The sequence below is a fragment of the Amblyomma americanum genome, chromosome 10, assembly GCF_052857255.1.
Source record: "Amblyomma americanum isolate KBUSLIRL-KWMA chromosome 10, ASM5285725v1, whole genome shotgun sequence".
NCBI lineage: Eukaryota > Metazoa > Arthropoda > Arachnida > Ixodida > Ixodidae > Amblyomma > Amblyomma americanum.
In genome coordinates, this window is record NC_135506.1 from 3,974,779 (window position 1) to 3,999,705 (window position 24,927).

At 48.9% G+C, this 24,927-nt stretch overlaps 1 protein-coding gene across 1 annotated transcript; it reads left to right on the forward strand.

The window, feature by feature from the left end:
- The first annotated feature begins 6,621 nt into the window (after nucleotides 1–6,621).
- Nucleotides 6,622–16,733, forward strand: LOC144106423 (ninjurin-2-like). The gene is made up of 3 exons (XM_077639232.1): nucleotides 6,622–6,753; nucleotides 15,466–15,651; nucleotides 15,716–16,733. Exons 1-3 carry the CDS (start codon nucleotides 6,685–6,687, stop codon nucleotides 15,941–15,943), a joined length of 483 nt encoding a protein of 160 aa, XP_077495358.1. The 5' UTR covers nucleotides 6,622–6,684; the 3' UTR covers nucleotides 15,944–16,733.
- The last annotated feature ends 8,194 nt before the right edge of the window (nucleotides 16,734–24,927 follow it).

The following is a 24,927-nucleotide window of genomic DNA, read 5'->3' on the forward strand; positions in this document are numbered from 1 at the left end:
TGAGATATGAGACAGATACTGCGCCATTTCCTTTCCCCAAAAACCAATTTTCAACCATAATTGGGCACGCTCGATACAGTGACAACCTCCAAATTTGGCCCGGGCCATTGCAAACATTTTGTCCTACACACCCCTGAAATTTTACCTAGGCTGATTTGGACCAAAATCGATGTCCAACCATAACTGACCGTGCCCGACACGATGGCAACCTCCAAATTTGGCCGGGGTCATTTCCAAACATTTGGCCCGGGAGACCCTGGAATTTTACCTCTGCCAATTTGGCCAAAAATCGATGTCCGACCACAATTGAGCGTGCCCAACAAAATGGCGATTTCAAATTTGGCCCGTGTCACCCCCGAAATTTGACCTTGGCCGATTTGGACCAAAATCGATGTCCACTCATAATTGACCATGCCCGACATGATGGCGACCTCCAAATTTGATCAGAGTCATTTTCAAAGATTTGGTCCAAACCACTCCCAAAAACGAGTTCAAAGCTTTGGAATTTGCGCCATCTCGTTGCCATGGTGCCGCTTGTGGTGTCACCATTTACGTCGCTGCGCTTTAGCATGTCACACATCGGTTTAAGAGGAGTTAAACCATGGCTAATTTTTAACAACTGTTCATGAAATCGCACTGACACTTGATTCTTCTGGGCACGCTGATCTTATTGAAAAAGTGTTGTGCGCTGAAAAGACGAATGCAGGAAAAAACGCACAAAACAGGATAGAAGGGCAGTGTGTGTTTTTTCCTGTATTTGCCTCTTTACTGCACGACACTTTTTCAAAACGATGTACCAACTAGTCTGCCAAAAAGTTCTGCTGATCTTCCTTGACTTCAGCAAAGTGTTCGATCATGTCCCTCACGGAAAACTTAATTCTTGAAAATGTTACTGATGAATTGATCTTTCTATATTTAACATAAATTGGATAAGAGCGTACCTTTCGAACCGTACTCAGTTCATGGATGTTAAGGGCCACACCTGCACTGTATTACCGGTTCCGTCTGGAGTACCTCAAGAAAGCATACTGAGACCGATTCTTTTCATAATCTGTTTTAATTATATAACTATAGTGCCATTCATTCTCATGTTAACATCAGATTGTTTGCTGATGACTGTCTGGTCTTTAAACAGGTTATAACATGCTGTGATGATCAACTTCAGTTAATCACTTTAGCCATACTTAATAAATGGTGCGTGGCCTGGTCTATGACCCTAAACGCAACCGATACTTTTTTCATATTGCATCCATAATACTCAAATAGCAGAAGTCTCAGAATAAAAATACTTATGTATAACAGTTACAAACACTATTTGTTTGTCCAAACACATTGAGAATATTTGTGCATCCGTCTGTCGAAAACGGCTCTGTGCGTCATAATGTGAAAACAGCAACTCCACATTTAATATTTCTAGCCTACAGAACTTATACGTATTGCTAAATTTAAAACACGCAGCAACAGTATAGGATCCCTTTTGCATAAAGGATAAGCATAAACTTCACAACGGTCCAGAGGCGAGCAATGTGGTTTTTCTCAACTACTGTATTTTTCTCAGCACTAACTTCTGAGCCATCCTGCAATGTAGGAGTCCAGGCAAATTCCCTACTTGTTACGTGTGGTCCCAGCAAACAACGTACCTCCCCGGGAGTGCCCAGAAAGGATGGAATGTCCCTGTCCCAGTACAACATTTATCGAACATTCGAGGCCGTAGAGGCAGGACATAGAAACAAGCAAAAGGGAAGTGCGCCCACTAATGTCCTAGAAACGTTTTTTCGCGGGTGTTAAGCAGAAACAAAAACAAATCCTAGCATTTTGGTCCCAGGAAAGTAACTGGGAGAACGTTTTTGGGACCAATGCTTTTCAACAAAAAATACAAATTGACTCCTCGCTCCCTTTTCTCTCTCCCTCGCGCCAAAAGCTACGGGGAGAGAAGGTTTTGCGCTTGCACTCGCCGTTTTGAGAGCTCAGACAGTTTTGTTCGAACAGCCGAAGGAAGCGCAGTTCGCTCCGCATCTCTCTCGTGGGCCGTCGACTCCATGCTGCAGGCAGGCAGGCGACGGCGGTCTGCCTTTTCATCGCATCGCCGGGAGCGGCGGTCAACAACGTGCCCGTCTTCAATAGTGTTTCCAACTTCAGCACGGTGCGGCGGTCCCTGCAGGCATCTCCAACTACCAGCAGTCCTCGTTGCGCCGCTGTCTAGCAGAGGCGCAGTAATGGGCCTCCCGTCGCTCGCCCGGCTTCGTCGCTGGACGGAAGCCATCTTGCGCACACGTATTCGCGCAGCCCCTAGCCGCTCGCGCGCAAGCCTCAGCGCGCAGCAGCTCTTGCTCTCATCACTGGGCTGTCTTGAACTTCGTAGTTGCGGATTCATGGCAGCTTTCCCGCGCACCTCGGCGTGCCCACATAATTCCTTTTGGAACTGGTGCAGCGGCGCGCGGCGCATCGCGTCTTTTGCACAGGTTCACGGCCCTACACCATAATGGCGGTCTTACAGGCTTCGTTTTTTTTTTTGGGGGGGGGGGGGGCGAAAGGAAATGGTGCAGTATCTGTCTCATATATCGTTGGACACCTGAACCGCGCCGTAAGGGAAGGGTAAAGGAGGGAGTGAAAGAAGAAAGGAAGAGAGAGTTGCCGTAGTGGAGGGCTCCGGAATAATTTCGACCACCTGGGGATCTTTAACGTGCACTGACATCGCACAGCACACGGACGCCTTAGCGTTTTTCCTCCATAAAAACGCAGCCGCCGCGGTCGGGTTCGAACCCGGGAACTTCGGATCAATGGGCGACTCCTAGCGCGCACTCTGCATCCCTCAGCGCCTCCGACGACTGTCAGTGCTCCTACCTCAAGACGTCCCCCCTTTCCATCCGGCTCCAAGCAGTCTTATCTCCACACTTAGTCACAAGAAAATAAAACGGGGGTGTAAGGAGGATGTAACGCGTATGTTTGAGCGTTCGCTGTGCCGTGAGAAGGCGCTGGACAGAAGGCTGCGTTGAACTCATATATATATAGTTGCAGCATTTTATTTCATCCCCGTGTTTCTGTTGGCAACGTCGTCAAGGTATGTGGTTTATGCTCGCTTTTTTTTTATTTTCGCCTCGTAGAATTAATTTTTTTTCCTGTTTTGATAACACGCTCAAGATTACTCTGAGGCTCATGCCAGAGGCAAAGCGAGAGGGAGGTTTCACCCTGCAGAATATCCGTGACCTGAAACCGCGTATCCGTATCGTACGCCCATGTCGTCTTTTCTCTTGGCACCCAGGTTGCTCTTTACATGCGCTTGCTTTTGCGTGTGCATATATGCTTTTGTACCCTTTAGAATGTTTGCTTAAGGTGCATCAACTTTCAGCCTGTATTATGTTTTTATTGCTCCATTTTTTTCAGATTTCTCACATCTAGAGAAAATTTTGGCCATTATTATTTGCTGGTGTCGTAGTGCTCCGTACATTGTGTGTTAAATGGTGCATACATATGCGCCTCCTGTTTGTATTCATTTAAATGCAAAGAACACATCTAATAAACTGAAGTTACATCTGTATTGCGCTGCTATTTCCTATTATATGGGCGGGATCGGGCGACATTTTGAATTAATATTTCCTAAGTTGTGGTGTAAAATTCTAGCACATTTCATGTTCTTGTGGCGGGAGCAGCGCAGCACGAAAAAAAAAGAGAGAGTCGGAAATCAACGCTGACTAACAACCAGATTTTTAATCCACGTTCGATCGAATATATACATCTCGCTCGTGCAATAAGGAAAGGACAGAAGCATGACAAACGCATGTGATGTACACATGGTAAAAGATTAGGACAACGCACGCAGATAATCAATTTCGCTGTCACGAAACGCTATCGAAAGTATGCTGACGCATATACGTCGCTCTTTTGACTGATGTTGAAGGCTTCTTCAATCTCCCTGGTCTCTTGATTAAAATACGAAGGGATAACCATTGTGTTGATAAGCTGCGGAGCGCATTCATGCTCTCTGCAATGTTTTGCTAATTCACTGCTGATGGCGCCCTTTAGGGATATTTTGTGCTCTCGAAGCCATTCATTCAAACAGTGCCCTGTTTGACCAATGTAGGTGCGTCCGCATGACAGAGGTATTTCCTAAACCCCGCTTTTCACACATTTCACATGTCTTTTCCGGTGCTTTTTCTTGCGTTCATTTTCTTTGCTCGCTGTTGACTTTGGCGCACAGGCTTCTTAGTTTGTTGGGTGCTGACATGAGCACTTTTACACCAGCTCTTGCGCCTACCTTTTTGAGACTGTGGGAAATGCCATTAATGTAAGGAATGACCGCGTACGGCTTCCTTTCTTCTGATGTGGGTGTGACATATTTTCTGCATCTAAGTGCTTGCAGAATCCCTTCTGCGACACTGGACAGCAGTCTCGTCGGGTAACTGCTGCTTTCAGCCGACTGTTCTGGGCGTCAAAACTTCCTCGAACTTCATGATGACAGGATCTCGTTAATGCGGCTCTCATTGCTACTTTCGCTAAGGACTAGAAATAACAAGTGAACTCCCAGAAAACAACGTTATGCGATTTCTTGACTTGACGCTAGCCTTTCTAGGCGCTCACATATGCTGGCGGTACGGACCACGAAGCTAGAAGGGACAGCTCCCTTACACATCTGTGCACTCCAAGATTATCAAGCGGGGGAAGAAAAAACAGCAATGAGAGCCGCATTGACGAGATCCTGTCATCATGAGGTTCAAGGCAGTTTTGACACCCAGAACCGTCGGCTGAAAGCAGCAGGTTGCCCGACGAGACTGCTATCCAGTGTCGCAGAAGGGATTCTGCAAGCACCTAGAGGCAGAAAATATGTCACAACCACATCAGAATAAAGGAAGCCGTACGCGGTCATTCCTTGCATTAATGGCATTTCCCACCGTCTCAAAAGGGTAAGAGCAAGAGCTGGTGTAAAAGTGCTCATGTCAGCACCCAACAAGTTAAGAGCCTGTGCGCCAGTCAGCAGGGAGCAAAGAAAAAAATCAATGCAAGAACACCTGAAAAAACATGTGAAATGTGTGAAAAGCCGGGTTTATGAAATACCTCTGTCATGCGGACGCACATACATTGGTCAAACAGGCGCTGTTTGAATAAACGGCTTCGAGAGCGCAAAAGATTCCTAAAGGGCGCCATCTGCAGTGAATTAGCAAAACATTTCAGAGAGCATGAATGCGCTCCGCAGCTTATCAACACAATGGTCATCCCGTCGTATTTTGATCAACGGACCAGGGGGATTGAAGAAGCCTTCAACATCCGACCAAAGAGCGACATATGCGTCTGCATACCTTCAAAAGCGCTTCGTGACAGAGAAATTGATAATCTGCGTGCGATGGCTTAATATTTCACCACGTGTACATCTTATGCGCTTTTCATGCTTCTTTCTTTTCCTTCTTATAGGAGCGAGATGTATATATTCTACGAACGTGCATTAAAAATCTGGTTGTTATTCAGCGTCGTGTCCCGCCTCTCTCTTTGTCTCGTGCTGCGCTGCTCCCGTCACAAGATCATGCACCAACCAGCCCAATTTTCACCTTGTTAAAGCCCATTTCATGTAAACAGGTAAGCCTGAATGGCCTAGCCAGCAAGCATTCACGCGAGTTGACAGATGTATTACACCACCTGTAACGTAATCATGTGCGCTTAGATGCCTGAAGTCTGCACGAAAAAGAAGAAATAATTTTATTGAGCCAGAGCCGAGAAATCTAGCATTAACCTTTTGGGGCCGTCCCTGGGACGCACAACTTTTTGGACACGGCTAGTTGTGCAGACGTTTTTTGGACGTCTTCTGGAAAAATGAGAACCTCCTGGGGACATTCCAAATGTCCTGATGGATATTTCTGGGAGATTTTGAGGAGGTTTTGTGTTTGTTGGGTAAAGCTTCGAACATTTGACAATGACTTTAAAATGACATTTCTCATCCCGCATGGTGGTTTTCTTGTGACAATCCGCAAATTATTTGTTTTTCTTGCAAAACGTAGGTTGGGTGGCGTCGAATTGGAAAATGGCGTCCAGAGAAGACTGGCTGATCGTTCTGAACGCGCACAACGCACAAAAATAAAAGCACACACTACAACCAGAGTCTGCCACAACCCTTGCACGAGGAAAGGTTAGACCATATTGAACGTATGCCAGCGTGCGCGAGCTTTTACACAACAAAGATTTAGAGTTACTGAGCAAAAAAGCGGCGTCCTACATAAGATGCTAGGCATAAATATGGGTCAATGAAAATAAATCGTTCGCACAAGCACACCCGCCTGCTTGGTCTGATTGAGAGCCCAGTATGTGTAAATAAATAAATAAATCTCTACAGCTTAATTTTGGTCACCCGAATAGACAAGTTTAGTTCCCTCGCAAGCAGAGGGCGAAATGGTTAATCCGTTCCTCAGTGAAACGGTCACGCATTAGACGTACCAGTGTATGGGCCTGTCGGACGGGTATTTGACCCGACGTTACACCGTGGCCTCTGCAAGATGTAGGAGGAAATGAAAACAAAGGAGCACGGAGAGCGCTCTTCCGTCGGTGCGAGAGGAGTGTACGTGAAATGGTGCATCCCCGCCGCTGCGTGCGGCAGGTGCGCTGGCGTCACGCGCGCCGAGTGGGCCGCAGCCACGCTCTGCCATCGACGGCACTCGGCCGGCAAACCGGGGGCGTAGGACTGGCTGTCGTCCCACCGCCATGGACGCCGTGCGACGACAGCTGGGCTTGGAAGACAGCGTAGCCGGCGGAGACCTGGGGTCCGACCGGGTGAGTCTCCATATCCCGTTCATTCTGCCAAACATGCTGATATTCGCGACGCACTCGCCCGATTCGAGCGCGCGTCTTGCTTCGCAAAATTAGGCCGCTCACGATTCAACTCCATTTTTGCATTGCGCTATCTATTCTCTGCCATCGACGACTGGAACCCGCTTTCTGGCAGCAGCAGTGCAACCATCGCCTGTCGCGTGCTAAGCACTCTCGCGAGCACCGAACATGGGGCATGCTGATGCCATGCGTCCGTATCGCACCGGCGGCATGCAGTTATATTTCCTTGCACTTCCTGCAAAATTCGCTATCGTCATCATCAATATCGCCTGACTACGACCACTACAGGACAAATGCCTCGCCCATATCTTTCAAGTTATATAAAGCTGTCCTCGCTATCCCTGAAAACAATCCTTAATCTCGTTCGCTCGATCACCTTTCTGCCGCCCCTGCTACGCTTGCCTTCTCTTGGAATCCAGTCATGACCAGCGGTTATCTTGCCTTCGCATTCTTTTTTTGTGATGTACGTGTACGTTTTTGATGCTAATATCTATGTACATGTTTTTTCAACTGTGATGTGTGTGCAGTTTTTGTTGTTTAATAATCTGCGTTGACTGCTGTTTTGTACTATGGCCCCTGGGCGTCGTCAAGTCGCTGAGTGAAATTTTTAGCCCATGGGACCACTCGAAATCTGTCTGTAACTGTTCTGAAAAAAAAAAATTAAGGCCACCACCGTCTGGAAGACGAAGTAACGGGCGTTAGCTGTTTGGTTTAATAGACGAAGAAAGCGAAGAAAAACGCGCCGCTCGTCTCGAGAAACACAATTCAATGTAACATCAGTCTCGATCTCCTGCGTGCGTTATGCATTTCCCGTTTCATTTCGTTGTTCCCTTTTGTTTACTTCTTCCTTCCTTACCATTCATTTTATTTTCATCCAGGAAATATTTACCTGAAAAACTCACTGTGCCCCCCCCCCCCAATTCTTGGCCAATCCCCCCATGTGGGCATGTATGAGCATAACAACAACAATGTAATAATACCCTTTGAAACAGGGTGGATTGCCACAATGCTCGGCTACGCGTGCACGCACACCGCTTAGCGGAGCGATCGACGCCTAGCGCCATCTATCAGAGAAATTACGATGCACGTCTACCCGTTGTCGAGTTACAGCCCCTCAAGTTACGTCCCAAACGAAATTTGCTTCGTTTGGGGGGTCAATGTGAGCCTAGAATTCGGCTTGCGGTGCGATATGGTAACGTTTCAATTAGTAATTGCATTTATACAATGCTGACCTATTATTTAATTGCGTTTTTATTTCTATACCACAACACATAGGGCTTCAATTGTCTACCAAATTCGGTACACAACTGTCCTCAGATGGGTGCCCCTTCTTAGTGGAGTGTGTGTAACACAACCAATTTTAATGGTCGCCATCTTGGATTTGAGAAACCTAAACTACGCCGCCATTTTGTCCCTTGACGTCATACTCACATAGTTCCACCATATTGGACCCTGACGCCATCATTGGCCCGCGGCATGTGGTTGTTTCTACATTGCTATTGTTGTTGGCGCTACAAGTCTCAATGCGACATGTGCTGTTTTCTAGTTGCTGCCATAGATGCCGCTGTGATCTCAGGACGGTTTAATGTATGCGGACGATATTGTACTGTTAGCAGATAGCCAGGAAGATTTGCAAAATTTGGTGAATTTATGTGGAGACGAAGGAGACATTCTAGGTTTCAGTTTTAGCGCAACTAAGTCAGGTGTGATGGTTTTCAACGGCACAACTCATCAGGAGCTTACTACAAGGCCATGAAATACCCCGAATGGCCGAATACAAATATCTAGGGTATGGGTAAACAACAGGCATATGTACACGGAAAAGCACGAACAGTCTCCCATAGCAAAAGGGCGAAGAGATGCCGGGATAATGAAACATAGGGCATTGGGGGGGGGGGGGGGGGGGGTACAACAGGTATGAAGTCCTCAGAGGTATTTGGAAAGGAATAATGGGGCCGGGGCTTACTTTAGGGAATGCGGTTCTATGCTTAAGGGCTGAAGTTCAGTCGTGATTAGAAGTAAATCAGAGAACTGCCGGAAGATTAGCACTAGGTGCCCACGGGAACACCACAAACGAGGCAGTACAGGGGGATATGGGCTGGGCAACGTTCGAAGCACGGGAACCTCAGAGTAAAGTACTATACGAAGAGCGCCTGAGGCAATTGGATGATAACAGGTGGGCAGCTAAAGTATTTAAATACCTGTACAGAAAGAGCGTTGACACACAGTGGCGGAAAAGAACTAGAAAGCTGGCCAGTAAGTTTGCCAGAGACGAGGAAGGAGAAAGAAATATAGAGCATTAAACGACAGGTTAAAAACGTCGAAGGTAAAAATTGGATACATTCAATGGAAAAGAAGCATAGTGTAGAACTATATCGATGCTGGAAAAGGCAGATCAGGAAGGAAACGTTTTATGATAACTCAAGAGGCAGTGCCCTCCTCTTTGAAGCTAGGTCAGGGTGTCTTAGAACGCGCAGCTACAGAAAAAAATTTAACGAAGAAGATGACACATGTGCTGTGTGTGGTAAATCTGTAGAAACAATAGAACATCTCATCCTAAAATGCGATGGTATCCATCCCGACGTCGATGCAGGCACAGTCACTCTTCCTGGGGCCTTAGGGTTTAAGATAACAATAGTCATGTAAATAAATCTGCGGTGGAAATTAGTAAAAAGCGATTGGAGGATTGGTGGCACAAAAGCAGAGAGGTGACACAAGTTTTAAAGTGTAATAATAATAATTGGTTTTGAGGGAAAGGAAATGGCGCAGTATCTGTCTCATATATCGTTGGACACCTGAACCGCGCCGTAAGGGAAGGGATAAAGGAGGGAGTGAAAGAAGAAAGGAAGAGATAGGTGCCGTAGTGGAGGGCTCCGGAATAATTTCGACCACCTGGGAATCTAACGTGCACTGACATCGCACAGCACACGGGCGCCTTAGCGTTTTTCCTCCATAAAAACGCAGCCGCCGCGGTCGGGTTCGAAGACGTTTTTTTTTTTAAAGGAAATGGCGAATTGTATTAACAGATTACAGCAGAGTAAACAAAAATAAAGGAAAAAAACTGAGGATAGTGGCAACAACCACTGCCCCGTTCCAAAGGGGACGCTCCTACCTTCCGTCCGTCCGGTAGGAGACCACACGAAATCTCGAAACGTGCTGAGTTGTTGCTGCCACTGATGGTGCTGCGATCTAAGGGTGGTTAGGGTGCCTCGATGCCAGCGCCGGGTGGAGACAACTTAAGCGACGCTGCCATATTGAATCACAACTGGCCTCTCCCATGTACCGCGAGATGCTCGACCGGTAGCCCAGTGTAGCTCTCGCTGCAAAAGGCCGTTCAAGTTAAAGCACTTTGAAGCGCGCTGAGAGCATGAATGGCGCCGTTACAAACGCTAGCGCCGCTGATCCCGTGTGATTCAATATGGCGGCGGCGCTGAAGTTGTCTCCTCCACGGCGGCGCTGGCATCGAGGCACCCTAAGGGTGGTAGCAGGCCCCACGAAATCTCGAAACGTAATGAGTAAGAGCTCACGCTCTTAAATATAAACGAATTGAATTTAGAGCGAGCTATCGCGTCGAAGACTGCATCGGTGATGCTGTGTTCGATCCTAAGCAGGCGGGCAGGGCGCCGCCATTTTGTCAACGTTAATCACGCAAGTCCTGCAAAGGCCGCAACGCAAACTGCGCCGGCTTGCGTACGTGCGTAAGATGCAAGGCTGGCCCCTGCGTTCTGCGCATGCGCACTACCGTCGCCGCAAGCTCCTTGCGTACGCTATGTTGTTGCGGACGCACAACAAAAACTGCAATCACGTTCCAGTGATCGTGGCGTCTACCTCCCTTCGTTCTGTCGTCTTTTAGCGTTATTCGAAACGACCGTTAGCTCTAAGTGCGCTGTCTGCTTTACGATCTCAGAGTGAATCAAAGCACAACCTGCGGCAAGCTTCACTCAAGCACCATGCTACAGAAACTTGTCTCCAGATTAAGTGTCCCATTCTCGCACGCTCATGAACCAATCACAAGGGTCCGCAAATCTGATGATCTTGATGTTTTCTGCATTGACAAAGCTGTGCCCACAACAGATGGCCTCAGATTAATCGCTCCGAAGGTTCGGGCCTATGGTTTGGTTCATGGGGATCAACGCCGTTCCGTTATTCTAGAATAGAATGGTAGTGTGTGCCCACAAATATCTTGGCATTCCACTTCATGCATTTAAGCCTACTGCACATTGCTGGAAGGAGCGCGGTTCCGGCCGTTGAACATTATGGTCAGAGCTTTGTTCCACATCGGCTTTCGATTTTTGGTCTTCCTCAGGCCTTGAACACCTTTCTGGCAACAAAAATTTATGTACTCCATGTCTTGCACTGCACTAGACATTACATACAGCGTTTTCGGGGAATATTATCGACTTTTATTTGGGCATCCAATATTCAGCCGATGCGACGTGACAGTCTGTCCAGGCCTGTTTGTGCAGGAGGAGTGGGCTTAGTTCAACTTAATGTGAGACAGTTGCCCGCTCTTATGCTTACGTTTGTCAAGGACGCGTCTGTCTGCAGTGGAGGTCATATTGACCAAATCAGTTACCACGTGCGAGCGTGCGTGCAAAATGCCGATTCCTCTTTGCACCAAAACGTTTTTCTATAAATTACACACCGAAGCTCTACCGTTAACACGTGGCTTCATAGGAAAGACGTTTTTGTACCTTCTGTTAACTGTCGTCTGTGCAACGTATCTGAAATTATTGAACACTGTTTTATTAACTACAAGGATGATTTTTTTTTGGATGTGCTGCAAAGGACGCTAAAGACAGACCATTTTAAATTCCTACAGTGTTCGTTACCTTGTGGCCACTCAACCTGATTACGAGCCCTATAACATGTCTTAAGCGACAGCGTTATGGGCCCCGTATCGCAGAAAAGCCGGTGTCGTCGGCGGCGTTGGCCGTGAGCGAAAAATCCCTCCTCCTCCTGCTCCTCCTCGCAATGTACGCCATTGCCCCAACAGATGGCGCGTGACTGCAGCGCCTCCCTCTAGTTTTTTTCGGGCGCAGTGAAGCCGCGCGGGCACGCAGGAATCACGCGGTGAGCGGCGAACAACGCAGCGCACATCCAAAGCGCGTTCACCACGAAGCTTGCGGCTTGCTGCCCGTTCGTTCGGCGCGGAAGCTATGCTGGCGTTCGTGGCATCGGGATTGTCGAGAACGATGTGCCGACGAACTACGACTGCAACTCGAGTCCCGCGCGCCGCACCCGCCGTGGTGGCTCAGTGGTTAGGGCGCTCGGTTTACTAGCCCGGAGTTCCCGGGTTCGAAACCGACCGCGGCGGCTGCGTTTTTATGGAGGCAAAGCGCAAAGGCGCCCGTGTGCTGTGTGATGCCAGTGCATGTTAAAGATCCCCAGGTGGTCGAAATTATTCCGGAGCCCTCCACTACGGCACCTCTTTCTTCCTTTCTTTTTCCACTCACTCCTTTATCCCTTCCCGTACGGCGCGGTTCAGGTGCACATGTCCAACGATATCTGAGACAGATACTGCGCCATTTCCTTTCCCCCCAAACCAATTATTATTATTATTGTCCCGCGCGCTTCGGCAAGGTGCCTGGCAGCGCTTCTACGTTGTTTGCCGCTCCGCGCCTCCGTTTCACCGTACGCAGCAGAGCGATTTGCCTAACGGGCAAGGCGTCGCGCCGAACGGGCGATGGCGTTCCGTGGACTCCCTGGCAGTGCTGCAACACGCTGTCGCGTTCCACTCTTAAAGGCGAAGCTTGAGCGTCCCCCAATTTTTCTTTTTCCTCATTGGACTCGATATAGGCTGTGGAAAACGCGTATGTTAGTACCGCAACGCTGAACCTCTTGTTTCTCCCAGAAGCCATTTTTGCCGAATGGTGCTCCAACGCGGGGAAATTTATGATGACAGAGAATTTCTACCGGAATGGTTTCCGCTGTTGATGCGGTGTCTGTCATTGCCACCCTTTTAGTTGTGTTCTCTGTCAAGCTAGTGCAGTGCAGTCACTACCTGAGTGCTTTGTAAATAATCTGCATATAGCCTCTTTTTGTACATACATAACCCCGTATATTAAATACCGCTTTAGAAAAAAAGCGTTAATGAACATGCATAACCGCGTATCGTAAATACCATGCTGAAAAAAAAAGCGGTAGTGAAGAGGTGGCGCACCGGGGTCACAACGCTGAGTTACGCGGTTCGATTCCTTGCCCCGGCGCATTTTTCCCCCGGTAGTTTCGTAATAGAGGACTATATCCTCTCCTGCAACAGGCGTTCTCTCTGAAGGAATGCGGTACTCCTGGAAAAAGGAGCGTAATATGGGTCAAGCGTACACTCCATCGAAAGGCGTTGCCAGCACTGCTTCAGTTCTCAGAGTGAGAGGTACCAAGATATGCAAATTCTCGGGAAATTCCACAAGAGGTAACGGAATTGAAAGGATATGTAGTCACCAGACCAGCATAATTTGTTGTACGGCGACCACTTGATTTCACGTTTATAATAATAATAATAATAATTGGTTTTGGGGGGAAAGGAAATGGCGCAGTAACTGTCTCATATATCGTTGGACACCTGAACCGCGCCGTAAGGGAAGAGTAAAGAAGGGAGGGAAAGAAGAAAGGAAGAAAGAGGTGCCGTAGTGGAGGGCTTCGGAATAATTTCGACCACCTGGGGATCTTTAACGTGCACTGACATCGCACAGCACACGGGCGCCTTAGCGTTTTGCCTCCATAAAACGCAGCCGCCGCGGTCGGGTTCGAACCCGGGAACTCCGGATCAGTAGTCGAGCGCCCTAACCACTGAGCCACCGCGGCGGTGCTTTCACGTTTGCCCGAAATTAATTTGGGTGCAATGGCGGAACAAAAGGAAGCATTGAACTTCGAAGACTGTCAAGCCGATGCACACGTGCAAGTGCACTACTTCAGAGTAGAACTTGTGTTGTAAAGTTAATTTATTGTTAAGGCAGACTTCAGCTTCACTGGCAAAAAAAAAGAGAACTCTAAGCTACCTTTAGTTTTCATGGCACATTAAGAAAGTCTAAGACATTGTTTACATCCATGTAGGACCAAGAGGCCACCGCTATGGCTAGGGTCGTTGGGTGCCCGTCTGCTACGTCTGCCTGAAAAATGACACACCTGCCATCGCAAACTTGTCTTGAGCACCTACACTCTGCTGTCGTGGAAATCCTATAAGCAAGTACGCTCTAATTTTGTGCCTATCCGGACCATAAGTACAGTCAGTCTGCCTTTATGAAAGCGCTTGCTGAGTCATGCCAACCAGGGTTCTGTAACTAGCGTAAATTTATTATAGCAAATTGAGACATTTTCTGAGACCAAAAGCTTTTACACGGACAGCTGTTAAAGGGACCCTTCCGAGGAGAGCAAATCAACTCGCTCAATCACTTCACTGTGTTGTCGTGAACACCTGAGCGAAATAATACACCTCTACACGCAGCAGAGGACCCACAATCACGCGCGAAAGTTGGCGACACCCTTCCGGCAACTTTTTCATGGTCGCCATGGCCGCGACCAGGTAGGAGGGGGGTAATGCGAAGGTGGAGGAATGCGCAACTGGAGGGTGGCTACTACGGGATTCACCTTGGAAAGAGAATATATAGTGCACGTTAAAGATCCCCAGGTGGTCGAACTTATTCCGGAGCCCTCCACTACGGCCACCCCTTCCTTCCTTTCTTCTTTCACTCCCTCCTTTATCCCTTCCCATACGGCGCGGTTCAGGTGTCCAAAGATATATGAGACAGATACTGCGCCATTTCCTTTCCCCAAAAAACCAATTATATATATATATATATATATATATATATATATATATATATATATATATATATATATATATATATATATATATATATATATATATACACTACGCAATGTGCACTATAATAATATACACAGGCGATCACATTAGCAGGCTGCTTTAATTGCCACCTGGGGTACCTTGTGTTCAGAAGAGTGAATTGCTGGGCGAGTTGGTACATGTTCAAGAGAAAAAGAACAGCAAAAAAAAGTACGCAGGACCAGGAGAAGACACACACAGACTGTCCGGCGAGAGACACACTGATAGATCGCGGCGAGTCCTCATACCACTACCGGCGCAGTGGTTAAGCAATGCGCTACTGCAGCGGCAGGTGGTTGTTTCAAGCACAGCCACCGATGGGGGTTGAGATACCCAGGCTCCTCTTCCCGAGGAACATGGGAAGGAATAGCTCTCGAAAGCATCATTTTTTCGCTGGCAGTTCTTCGGTAGGCTGTTTGATTTGCACGTAAGCCTGATGTCTTGGGTAAGAGAGACAGCTTCAGCAGCAAAGAAACGACTTCAGAGCGAGCCAAAGCTGCGCCTACTCCATGCGTGTATAATTTCAATGCCAGACCCCTTGAACTTGATTTGCTTGCCGTAGTTCGGCGCCACTTATACGTCACAGCGGGCGCTGCTGGCATGGCTCGAAAACGACAAACTTTGTCCGCCCATTGTACATGTATTTGCCAGTTGCGGAGTCGTCTGGCGTGCACTGAAAGACGGGAGTCACTGCTAGACGTAAGGGGGTCTTTGAAGCAGGAGTTTGGAGAACTGAGGCCACAATTTGAGAAGCATTTCGTTCGCCAGCGACGAGGAGCGGGAGAAATAATTAAGCCTCCGCTCTCTCGCAGGGCCGCAGTGGCTTCCCGTTGGACATGAACATGTACGCGACGCGCAAGACCCTGGCGCAGGGCATGCTGGACCTTGCCCTGCTGTCCTCCAACGCCTGCCAGCTGCGGCGCGTGCTGTCCGCTCCGCCGGGGCAGCGCTACCACGGCACGTGCGTCGCCTTCCTCGCGCTCTCCATCTCCTTCCAGGCACGTACATAGATTAGATTAGGATAGACGGAGAGATGGTGCTGCTGATGCTGTGCTGTTGCAGTTGCTTGCGGGCCTGCTGCTGGTGCTGCTGGGCCGCTGGAACATCAACTGCCCGTGGGAGCAGCGCAAGGCTGACCTGCTCAACAACGTGGTCGTGCTGATCACCTTCCTCATCAGCGTCGTCAACGTCCTCCTGTCGGCGTTCGCGCCGGACTCGCTCCTGGGGGACCACTCTTTCGCGCACCACCAGCACGCCGCCGCGGACTGGGCCACGGCTCCGCGACACTAACGATGCGCGGAGCTATATTTTATGGGCGCGGAAAGAGAAAGCGCAGCCCGACGAAACCAAAGAAAGCGGCCAGATAATGTCGCACAGGAAACAGCCGCTGATGAACACCCGTGCTCTGACGGCACCTCGTGGCACCGAGTGACAGCTTTCCGCACTGGCGCTCCCTGCATGGAGGCGACTGCATTTTTAGCAGCCACTTGGAGGGTTTGTGATATGCAGCGCTTCTCCCGGGAGCGGACGCTTGTTCCAAGATTGTAGGTCACAACAGTTCACCAGACTTATCTCCGACTGTCTCGTGCAGTATACCGTGTCATTAAATCAACCATGGGAAATGGGTAGCAAATGAGATAACACTGCATATCTTAATCTTACGTATATAGTCAATCGGTCGAGTTCAAACCTCATGCTTTTCAATGCTGTTGCCGCCCGAGATAAGTGAACACCTTCAAATGTTCAGTAGGCGCCGAAGCGAACGTGCACTGGTGTGGCGCAGTTGTTGATATACGTCATTATCCTGACTTCACCCCAGCATTCCTCTCCCTTTTTAATGCGAGAGCATTGCTCGTCTCTTGCGAAAACCCCGTCGTCGCGAGGAAGCCGTGGCAGGCACGCGTGGCAGAAACGCCGCACACGAGTGACGTCATTTCCCCTCCTGGAGGAGTGGGGTGTCATAGCCGCCGCCCAGCAAGGGTCCCTTCCTTACAAATGCTAGCTGGGCTGCCCATTGCAGCAGCCCATTGGCGGTAGCTGCTGCTCGGGCCTTTTGGCTCGCCAGGTCAGAGCAGCCGAGCAGGGCCGCCTCCCAGTCCTCCCGGGCAGGGTTGGGGATAGGGGGAAGATGCGGAGTTGATTGGCATGCCCACACCATGTGGTAAATGTCCGAAGACTTTTCCCTGCAGTGCGGGCACTCCCCTGTGCACGCAGGGTCGAAATGTTTGATGCCTGCATGGCGCAGAATTGTTTTAGTATAAAGGCGAAGGAGTAAGTGTTCCTCCGCCTTCGTGAGGCCCTTGCAGGGCTTAGGAAAGATTGCGTGGCCGAATTGGTAATACTGGATGATTTCCTTGAAGGCAAAAGCCGGATTAAGGTCGGAGTCCGCATCGGGGGGAGGCGAGGGTGATGCCCGGAGAGTGAGCGCGCGGGCAGCACTCCTCCTCGCACTGCTGAATGCGACTCTCCCTCTTCGAGACGGGCAAGTCGACTTCCACGATGAATGGAAAAAGGTTTGGGGCGCCCGTCCTCCTCCCCGGGGTTGCTGCACAATGCTCCCTCACTCGGACAACAGAGCAGACCACGCTCACGATGGGAGCGACTGGCCGCGTGCATTGGGAGATGCCACTTTTACACTCTACCACTGTCCTGCCTGATTTTATGTTCGTGTAAACAGCGGCGTGTCGCCTCCACGAGATACGCTAGAAATACGATGCGCCGATGTTGTTCTAAGTTCGCCTCTGGATCGTTCGGCGCTTCGGCGAAGTCACGTGCACCGGCGGAAGTAATGTGTGTTGTGCATTTTCTTGGCATGAACTGCACTACATGACCATAGTGTGATCTGACACTGAAATAACGAGGGAAAATTTGTCAAGTGATTTCCTAAAGAATTCATTCTTTTGGTAAATTTTCACTTGGGGGCTTTTTTTTCCTAGTATGCGCTTCCTCGGGGGACTTTTTTTCCGGGGTATTTTTTCCTACACCCGGGACACACGCCACTTGCGTTTCGAGGTTTCCTCTGCTTCCTGCAAAACGTACGAAAAAGTAACGCATAGGGGCCTTGCGCCGGGCAAACCAAATGAGAAAGGTAACTTTTTCCGGTCAAGCGCCGGCGGAAGCGCCTGCACAAGGGACTGCATACCAAAGAAAACTGTTCCATCCTTACATTGTGCGCTAATACTTTCAGCAACCTATTACGCAGGATAGCCTTTGTTGCGTCAGCTCGATCACCATTTATTCTGGCAATCATTGATTGCTCGGTTAGAAACTGTGACAGCGACATCTGTTAACGCCACGATTTGTTTCCTTTCATGCGGCGCCGGCATCGTTGGCGTAACACGCTAGGTGCAACGTGTCACGCTGGTTGGCAAGGTCATGGAACGCGTCACGTTGATTGGCCACAATACCAAACGCTGATTGGTCCGGACACAATCACGTCACTCGTGATGACACAAGGCATTAATTAAAATTTAAACGCGGCGCTAAAGCGAGTGTGGCGACATAAACTAAACTACCCAGAGTTACGAAATAATCCGACTGCGCACACCACACTATAGCTGTCGCTGAAATTCGCATCGCTGCAATGCTGAGCTGTTACCAGCAACTCGGGACAGCGCCCCAGGCAATGCCGCTAAGCCTAACCACCTATGGCGCTTCAATGGCCAGCCATGTAGTACTTAGTCATCCTCTTTCTTTCTTTCGTCACGGATAATGCCAACGCGCTCTTTTTTAATGTTCAGAGTCATGCGCCACGTGGCGGAAGCCAAGGGAACTAGACGCCATTGTCCGGAATTCCTGGTAATGCTGCCGTCATTCTTTTTTATTTATTACACTGCTGCAAACAGACTGGTGTCGCTAGCGATCGAGCGGCGAGTTGGCCCTGAGTGGAAAGTTATGACGGACCGCGAGTAGCGGTTTCGCGGTACACGGCGAAAGCGGGCACGCACAACCACCCCGTGTTGCGCATGCGCGGTGGCCCTGCACCCGTGTACTGTGTATCGGCGAACACACCATACAAGAAGGTTTCACCAAGTGTACGTCAGCATCGCCGAAATAAATGTCGACCGACGTCGTGCTGACGACTACATCACCATCGCGCGTGTGGCTGTCCCTGCAGCCTGACGGCGCTGTCCCTGCCTGTGTGCTTAATACGCTCGTAATACAAACGCTGCGACTGCGTAGACGCATGTTCATGAGATTTCAGGTTGCTTCTGCCGGCACCGATAGCAGTCACTGAAATTGCATCATCCATGAAGTTTGTTGACACACAGTATTCAGAAGTACAGAGACAAGCAATGTGGGAAGGTTCATATAGCATGGATCATTCATTACTGTGAACATACACGACACCCAGGAGCAACATTTTCTGTGCGTGCAATGAACATGCTAAAGTATATGGAGAAGGATCGCACGGAAGAAAGCCACGTATAAAAAAGTAATCGGTTATCAGGAAATGAAAGGCGCGGTAACTGTCTCACTTCGCGGTGGACACCTCAACCGCGCCGTAAGGTAAGGGAGGAAGGTGGGAGTGAAAGAAGAAAGCGGTGCCGTTGTGGAGGGCTCCAGAATAATTTCGACCACCTGTGGATCTTTAACGTGAACTGACATCGCGCAGCACACGGACGCCTTTTGCGTTTCGCCTCCATTGAAACGCGGCCGCTGCTGTCGGGTTCGAACCCGGGAACTCCGGATCAGTAGTCGAGGTACATATACCCTCTTTCGACTCCCTTTCATATCGCCTGCACCTCTCCGTCATACTGAGACTGGCGCACCGTAATAAAGGATATTCAAAATTCTGCAAGTGCGCTTTTCCGCATAACAATGTTGCCCAAGACAAGATGGCTGACCATGCCTTTCCAGCTGAAAAAAAAAAAAAGCAAGACTGACTAGTTTTTCTTGTTTGATTCTTCCAAAATACGTTTCTTACGTTCTGTCCACACCCTTAGCGCCTGTCATGTACCCCTCGCAGTTTATTTGTAGAGAAGTAGGCCATCTTGTCTTCGGCAGCATAGTTATGTGGGAAAGCGCACTTGCCTAATTTCGGAAAGGGCTATAAAGATGGGTACATGAAAGTAATGCTGCTAAAAGGTTAGGTCGCATTGCGGTTGCAGTGAGGTTACGCAGACTGATTTCGCGGCGCCCGTTTTAGGTGGTTAACCAGCGAGATAACTGCATTTTTATCGGCATTTACTTTTTCCACCAAGCCAAAAGTGATCTAAACGACAAAACTCTACAGCTGCCAACCAAGTGGTCACATCGATTTATGCGCCGCTGAAACAAAAAAAAAAAGAAAGCATGGAGAATGCCTGGGGATTAATCAGCTTTAGTGTTCCACAGAACATAACATCCTCAAGACTTCCGGAGGATGTTCCTACAACGTCCTCAACTGACCACCAACAAATCCTTACTGGTCCAATTGACCGGCTTCAGCGCATCTCAGGAAATCCTCAAACTTTCCCCGAAGGACCATATTGTTCTGTCTTCTGTTAGCTTTTCACCAGCCAGTTGGTGGCGCCCCCTGCACTGGCCACCGCGGCTTATAGGCCGGAGGACGACCCAAGAGAGTGCGCTTCGACAATGTGTGTGCGCGTGCGACAGTCGTCTCCTGTGTGTTCCGTGTGCGACGGGCGTGCGTTCCTGTGCGCGATTTCTTTCCGTTTTTTTTTTTCATTAAACCACCTTTTATGTACTCGCTAGCCGGCCCTTGGCTGAACGGATTCGCGAACCCGAGGTTACAACACTTCAGGACGCAAAACGACGATTTAGCGTAGAGAATGTGCATTATTTGCTTGTTGCGGGCAGCGTTCACGAGCATTTTTAACAGCTTTCTTTCTGCTTCGTTTGTGCTGGATTTTGACGAAATAAGATCACAAAATGCTGGCCAAGCTGAACAAGATTTTGGCTGTCTCGATCAGCACTTTTTTTCCGCGGCCACGAGTTGTTCTTCGCACATGTTTTTTAACGGCGACGGCTGCAGCTCTTTCTGGGTTTTATTTCTGGGCGCCCAAAAAATATTTCTCCAACCTAATCGGTACATCCAGTGCTTAAAAGCTATTTTAAAGCCCACACGGGGAAGTATACAGTCTTATATCGACCATATGACCATCGGGAAACTCTTTGACCAAATAAACGAATAGCTGGCTGTGGCGCTGAGAAACGCGGCAGAGCAATCTGAACCTATTTTAGGGCGAGAGCACTACTTCCCGAGGTCAAACCGGCTCAGCGGCTAGTGTGAAGCTCCACCTTCAAGAGTGACCTTGGGAAAACCATAAATGCGTAAATAATACCGCGATCAACTGGGTGTCGAACCCGCGGCGGCGCTGACAGATCAGCTTCGCTGGCCACTGCACTATAGGCTATCGTCGCAACCGGTCACGCCCACTGTTAAACTGCCACACACTCTCGCGCTGTGCATTGCACACCGTCGTCTTCATCAACTAATGCTGCTATCAAAATATATTCGCGCTTTAAGCTATGTGGCGGTAGTGGCAGAAAGATGTGCGCTGCATGCGTTGGCGTGGACAGCGCTGTGGCAGAAACACGGCACTAGAACAATACGCGTTGGCGTTGACAGCATTGCTGCAGAAACGCTGCACTGGAACATATGCCGCCGGCGTACATTGGATAAATTAAGCAGCACTTGCTATTGGGCAGTTTGTTTTGTTTCCATGCTTGCAGGCCACAGCCCAACAACGAACGGAAAACAAGGAACAAGTCCTGTCGCCCCCCCCCCCCCCTCATGCTTCTTGTGTTCCGTTCATTCTTGCGCTGTGTCCTGCAAGCATAAGTTGGCATTGACGATGAAAAAGTTGAAGACACGCATAACTGGCTCCCTGAGTCAGTGGACACCTCAATCGAGCTTCCAGGTACGTTGCGGTGGTGTCCACAAAAAAAAAAAAAACAGGTAATTTCGTGCTTACCAATGCTAAACCACGAGCCATTTTTTTTTTATTCTACATAATAGTATCGTTTTCTCGAGGTAGTCGGTGTCTGCAAAACCTTGACATCGGGGACACGTGGTTGGTAGGGGGGTAAAACCGGGCCGAAAAAGTTGTCCACGACAGCGCTCTGTCATCTTGCGATTCTTATTTATACTTACGTGCACTGACATCGCGCAGCACACGGGCGCCTTTGCGTTTCGCCTCCATCGAAACGCGGCTGCTGCAACCGGGCTCAAACCCGGGAACTCGGGCTCAGTAGCCGCGTGTGCTAACCACTGAGCCACCGCGGCGGGTTTTAGCATTTCGACGACCACAGCGGCCAGGAATTAGCCATGTTAGTTAACGGTAAGAAACTCTATGGAGTTGGTAACATTAAGCGAGATGCACATGTCTTATTAAACCTACAGTTTAGAGCACCGTGGTGTTTTTTTTTTAATACTGGTAATGAAATAATTATGTCAATAAAATAATCGGTGACTAGTTGCAATAGAAAAAAATAAGGCTCCTGAAGCTACTTCCAGCCAACAAAGATAACGCTACGCGTATACAGTACATGAACTGCATGGTGGTCGAGTTGGTCAGACATGGTTCTTGTAAACCTGCGCAGCGGCTCGAAGCCAAACAAGGAAGGGAGAGAACTCAGCGCTGAGTACAACTTCCACTCCGCCGGAAACACATCTTCTGTACTTAGAAACAGCGCGAATAAACGCGGACAACACGAAGAAACGACACACACGAGCGCTTGTTTCTTCGTGTTGTCCGCGTTTCTTCGCGCTGTTTCTAAGCACAATGCGTTACCAACTAGCCCGGAACCTTGCTCTTCTGAGCAAATCTGCTGGCCTGTGGTTCCTCAGCTCGTCGGGCAGCCCGCCTGACCATAGCAAGTAGCTCAGGAGGTTGCATTTTTGGCTTGACAGCACACTTTGGGCCAACACGTAGGACCCGTTGAATATCCTCGGGAATAGGCACTCCTTCGACGTTGTGAACTTGGTTGAGCGTTCCTGCTTGCTTCTTTGGAACGCACCCTCGAAGTAGTGGAAGAAGCTGCTGCCACCAAAACTCCGTTGTGCTGCTGATGAGCCGGCTGATTTTGTGCCACTATTGCTTCCAAAGTCCCTTCTGGCTTGAAGACTCTAGAAGAAGCCTCAGGTGGTCCTTGCGCAACCTCACTTGACGTTGCCATTCGGCCCTCAGGAACTTGCATATCCTTATGCCATGGCTAACGGAAGGCTGAAAGCCCACAAACAAGCAAGGACCACCTGAGGCTGAAGCTGAGCACAGGAAACGCATACGGCAGACGGACTTCAATGATAACGTATTCACCGCCGCATGAATCACACTGATCGTCTGCAAATTTTTATACCGTGCAAGACATAACAGCTCTAGTGTTCGAATGATTCTCTTTGTCATACTACTACTGTACAGAAGTATATTTTAATTAAACCTGCTGTTTCTGTGAAAATCGAAGCCTCCTACGCAAGATACGGTTGGCTTGTTTGTTCATCAACTCGATGTTTTTTGGATGCTTGAGAAATTTTCGTCCTGGCGGCGTAAAAAATCGCACTATTGGGGAAAAAAAAAGTCTCCAGGACGCGTGAAAACTGACCTCGACACATAAAAAAACATGTCTCTTAACGATAGCCGCACTTCACTCCCACACATTATGGAGCACAAGTTGGACTCATCTTCACAAATGTGGCCTCAGGCCGCCATTGATTGCTGAGCTACCGGTTTCGGTTGCTGCTCACGCATCCTGGAGACTTCTTTATGGTAAATATTTCGTTGCGATGCGCTCAGAGCACGCTCAGGACATCCCGTTTGGGATGAGGGCAGTTGGACCACTTGAGGACGTCCTCAGGACGTACGGATGTTCTGCGGGACGTCCCTTTAAGTACGGTACCGTGGTATATGAAACTTCCAATCAGGCAAAGCCCATCACTCGAAACGTCAAATAGCTGTAACTTTGTAACTAACTGTAGGTATTTATAGTAGAGCTGCAGTGATTACCAAAACTGCTTGAGCCCATTTTACTGAACACCAGGATGATAAAATTCGCTACTGAAATAATGAAATTTTCCTGGGATCAGACCGCGCACCTTCTGGGGAAGACTGCGTGTATAGCTTCCAAGGCACGCTTAGTCAACATGTATCGAGTTCTCATTCGGAAAAACACTAGCGAAACCATCTGATGAAAAATCAGACATCTTATAAAGTGGAAGGAAAGAAATGCGCGCACGCTTCGTGATACCGAGAGATAGGTCGTGGCCCGGCAAAAGTCGCTCCTGGCATCTCGACTACTAAGCAACCAAAAGCATTTTTTTTTTTTTTGCAGCGAGAAGGACCCCTCCTCCGTCTTACACCCACATAGTGTTTGTCTCTTCATATTCAGAAAAGTAGTGCATTTTTGTTTTGTTACTGTCCGAGCACGTAAAAGAAAATAATGAACAAGCAATGCAAGAAGAGTCCTCCGGTCACGCTGGCGCACGGCGTCCTTCACAACGCCCACCGCAGCAGCTTTACACATACGTCGACGCCTACTCCCATTTCCAACTAAACTCTTGCAGAGTCAACGCACTCCAGTCATTCATCGAATGGAGCGGCGCCAGGAACACGCGTTTGTTTGCGCCTCGCGTCTGACTTCTGCATGTGCATAGGAAACTCGTCTTTTTATCGTGGCTTTCAAGCAGTTGATTCACGTACATGTATACGTCTCAGCTAGCCCTGGATACCTTCGTCCTTTTTGTCGGGCTTCATATCTGTGTTCCTCAAATCCACGAATCAGTTCCCGCTTCCGATCGCGCACAAACTTCCTCTCTCTGCTTCCGCCAGCACGGCGGTATTTTAGGACTTCAAAAAGAGCGCCGACAGCTGCCAAGGCTACGTTCGGTCGCCAAATACCGCCAGATTTTCCCTAGGCAGAACCGCAGAGCGTCTATATGATTCAAACGAATCAAGTTTCTGACGTTGACAGAGTTCAGCGTCACCTATGGATAAGAAAACCACAAACTGTTCCGATATGCAGTAAAGTTTCTTAAAATATCATTTACTTACTTGTTCACAGATGGCGCAAGTTGCTTGTAAACGATCATATTTTGAATAAAGAGGTATGTTCCACGTTGAACAACGTTTCTGACGAGGCGTTAATTTGTCGCTAAATAAAGTGTTTTTCTCACTCTCGCACTGATGGAGTGTGCAGCAATGGCTCTATATATAATTACAAAGCTCAGTCGCTCAGTTCCCTAGATTACCCAGAACGGGGGTGCGTCCGACAGCGGCAGCAGCAGCCGACGCGCCGCTGTTGCCGCCAGCAACGGCAGCAACGCCCGTTCCGCT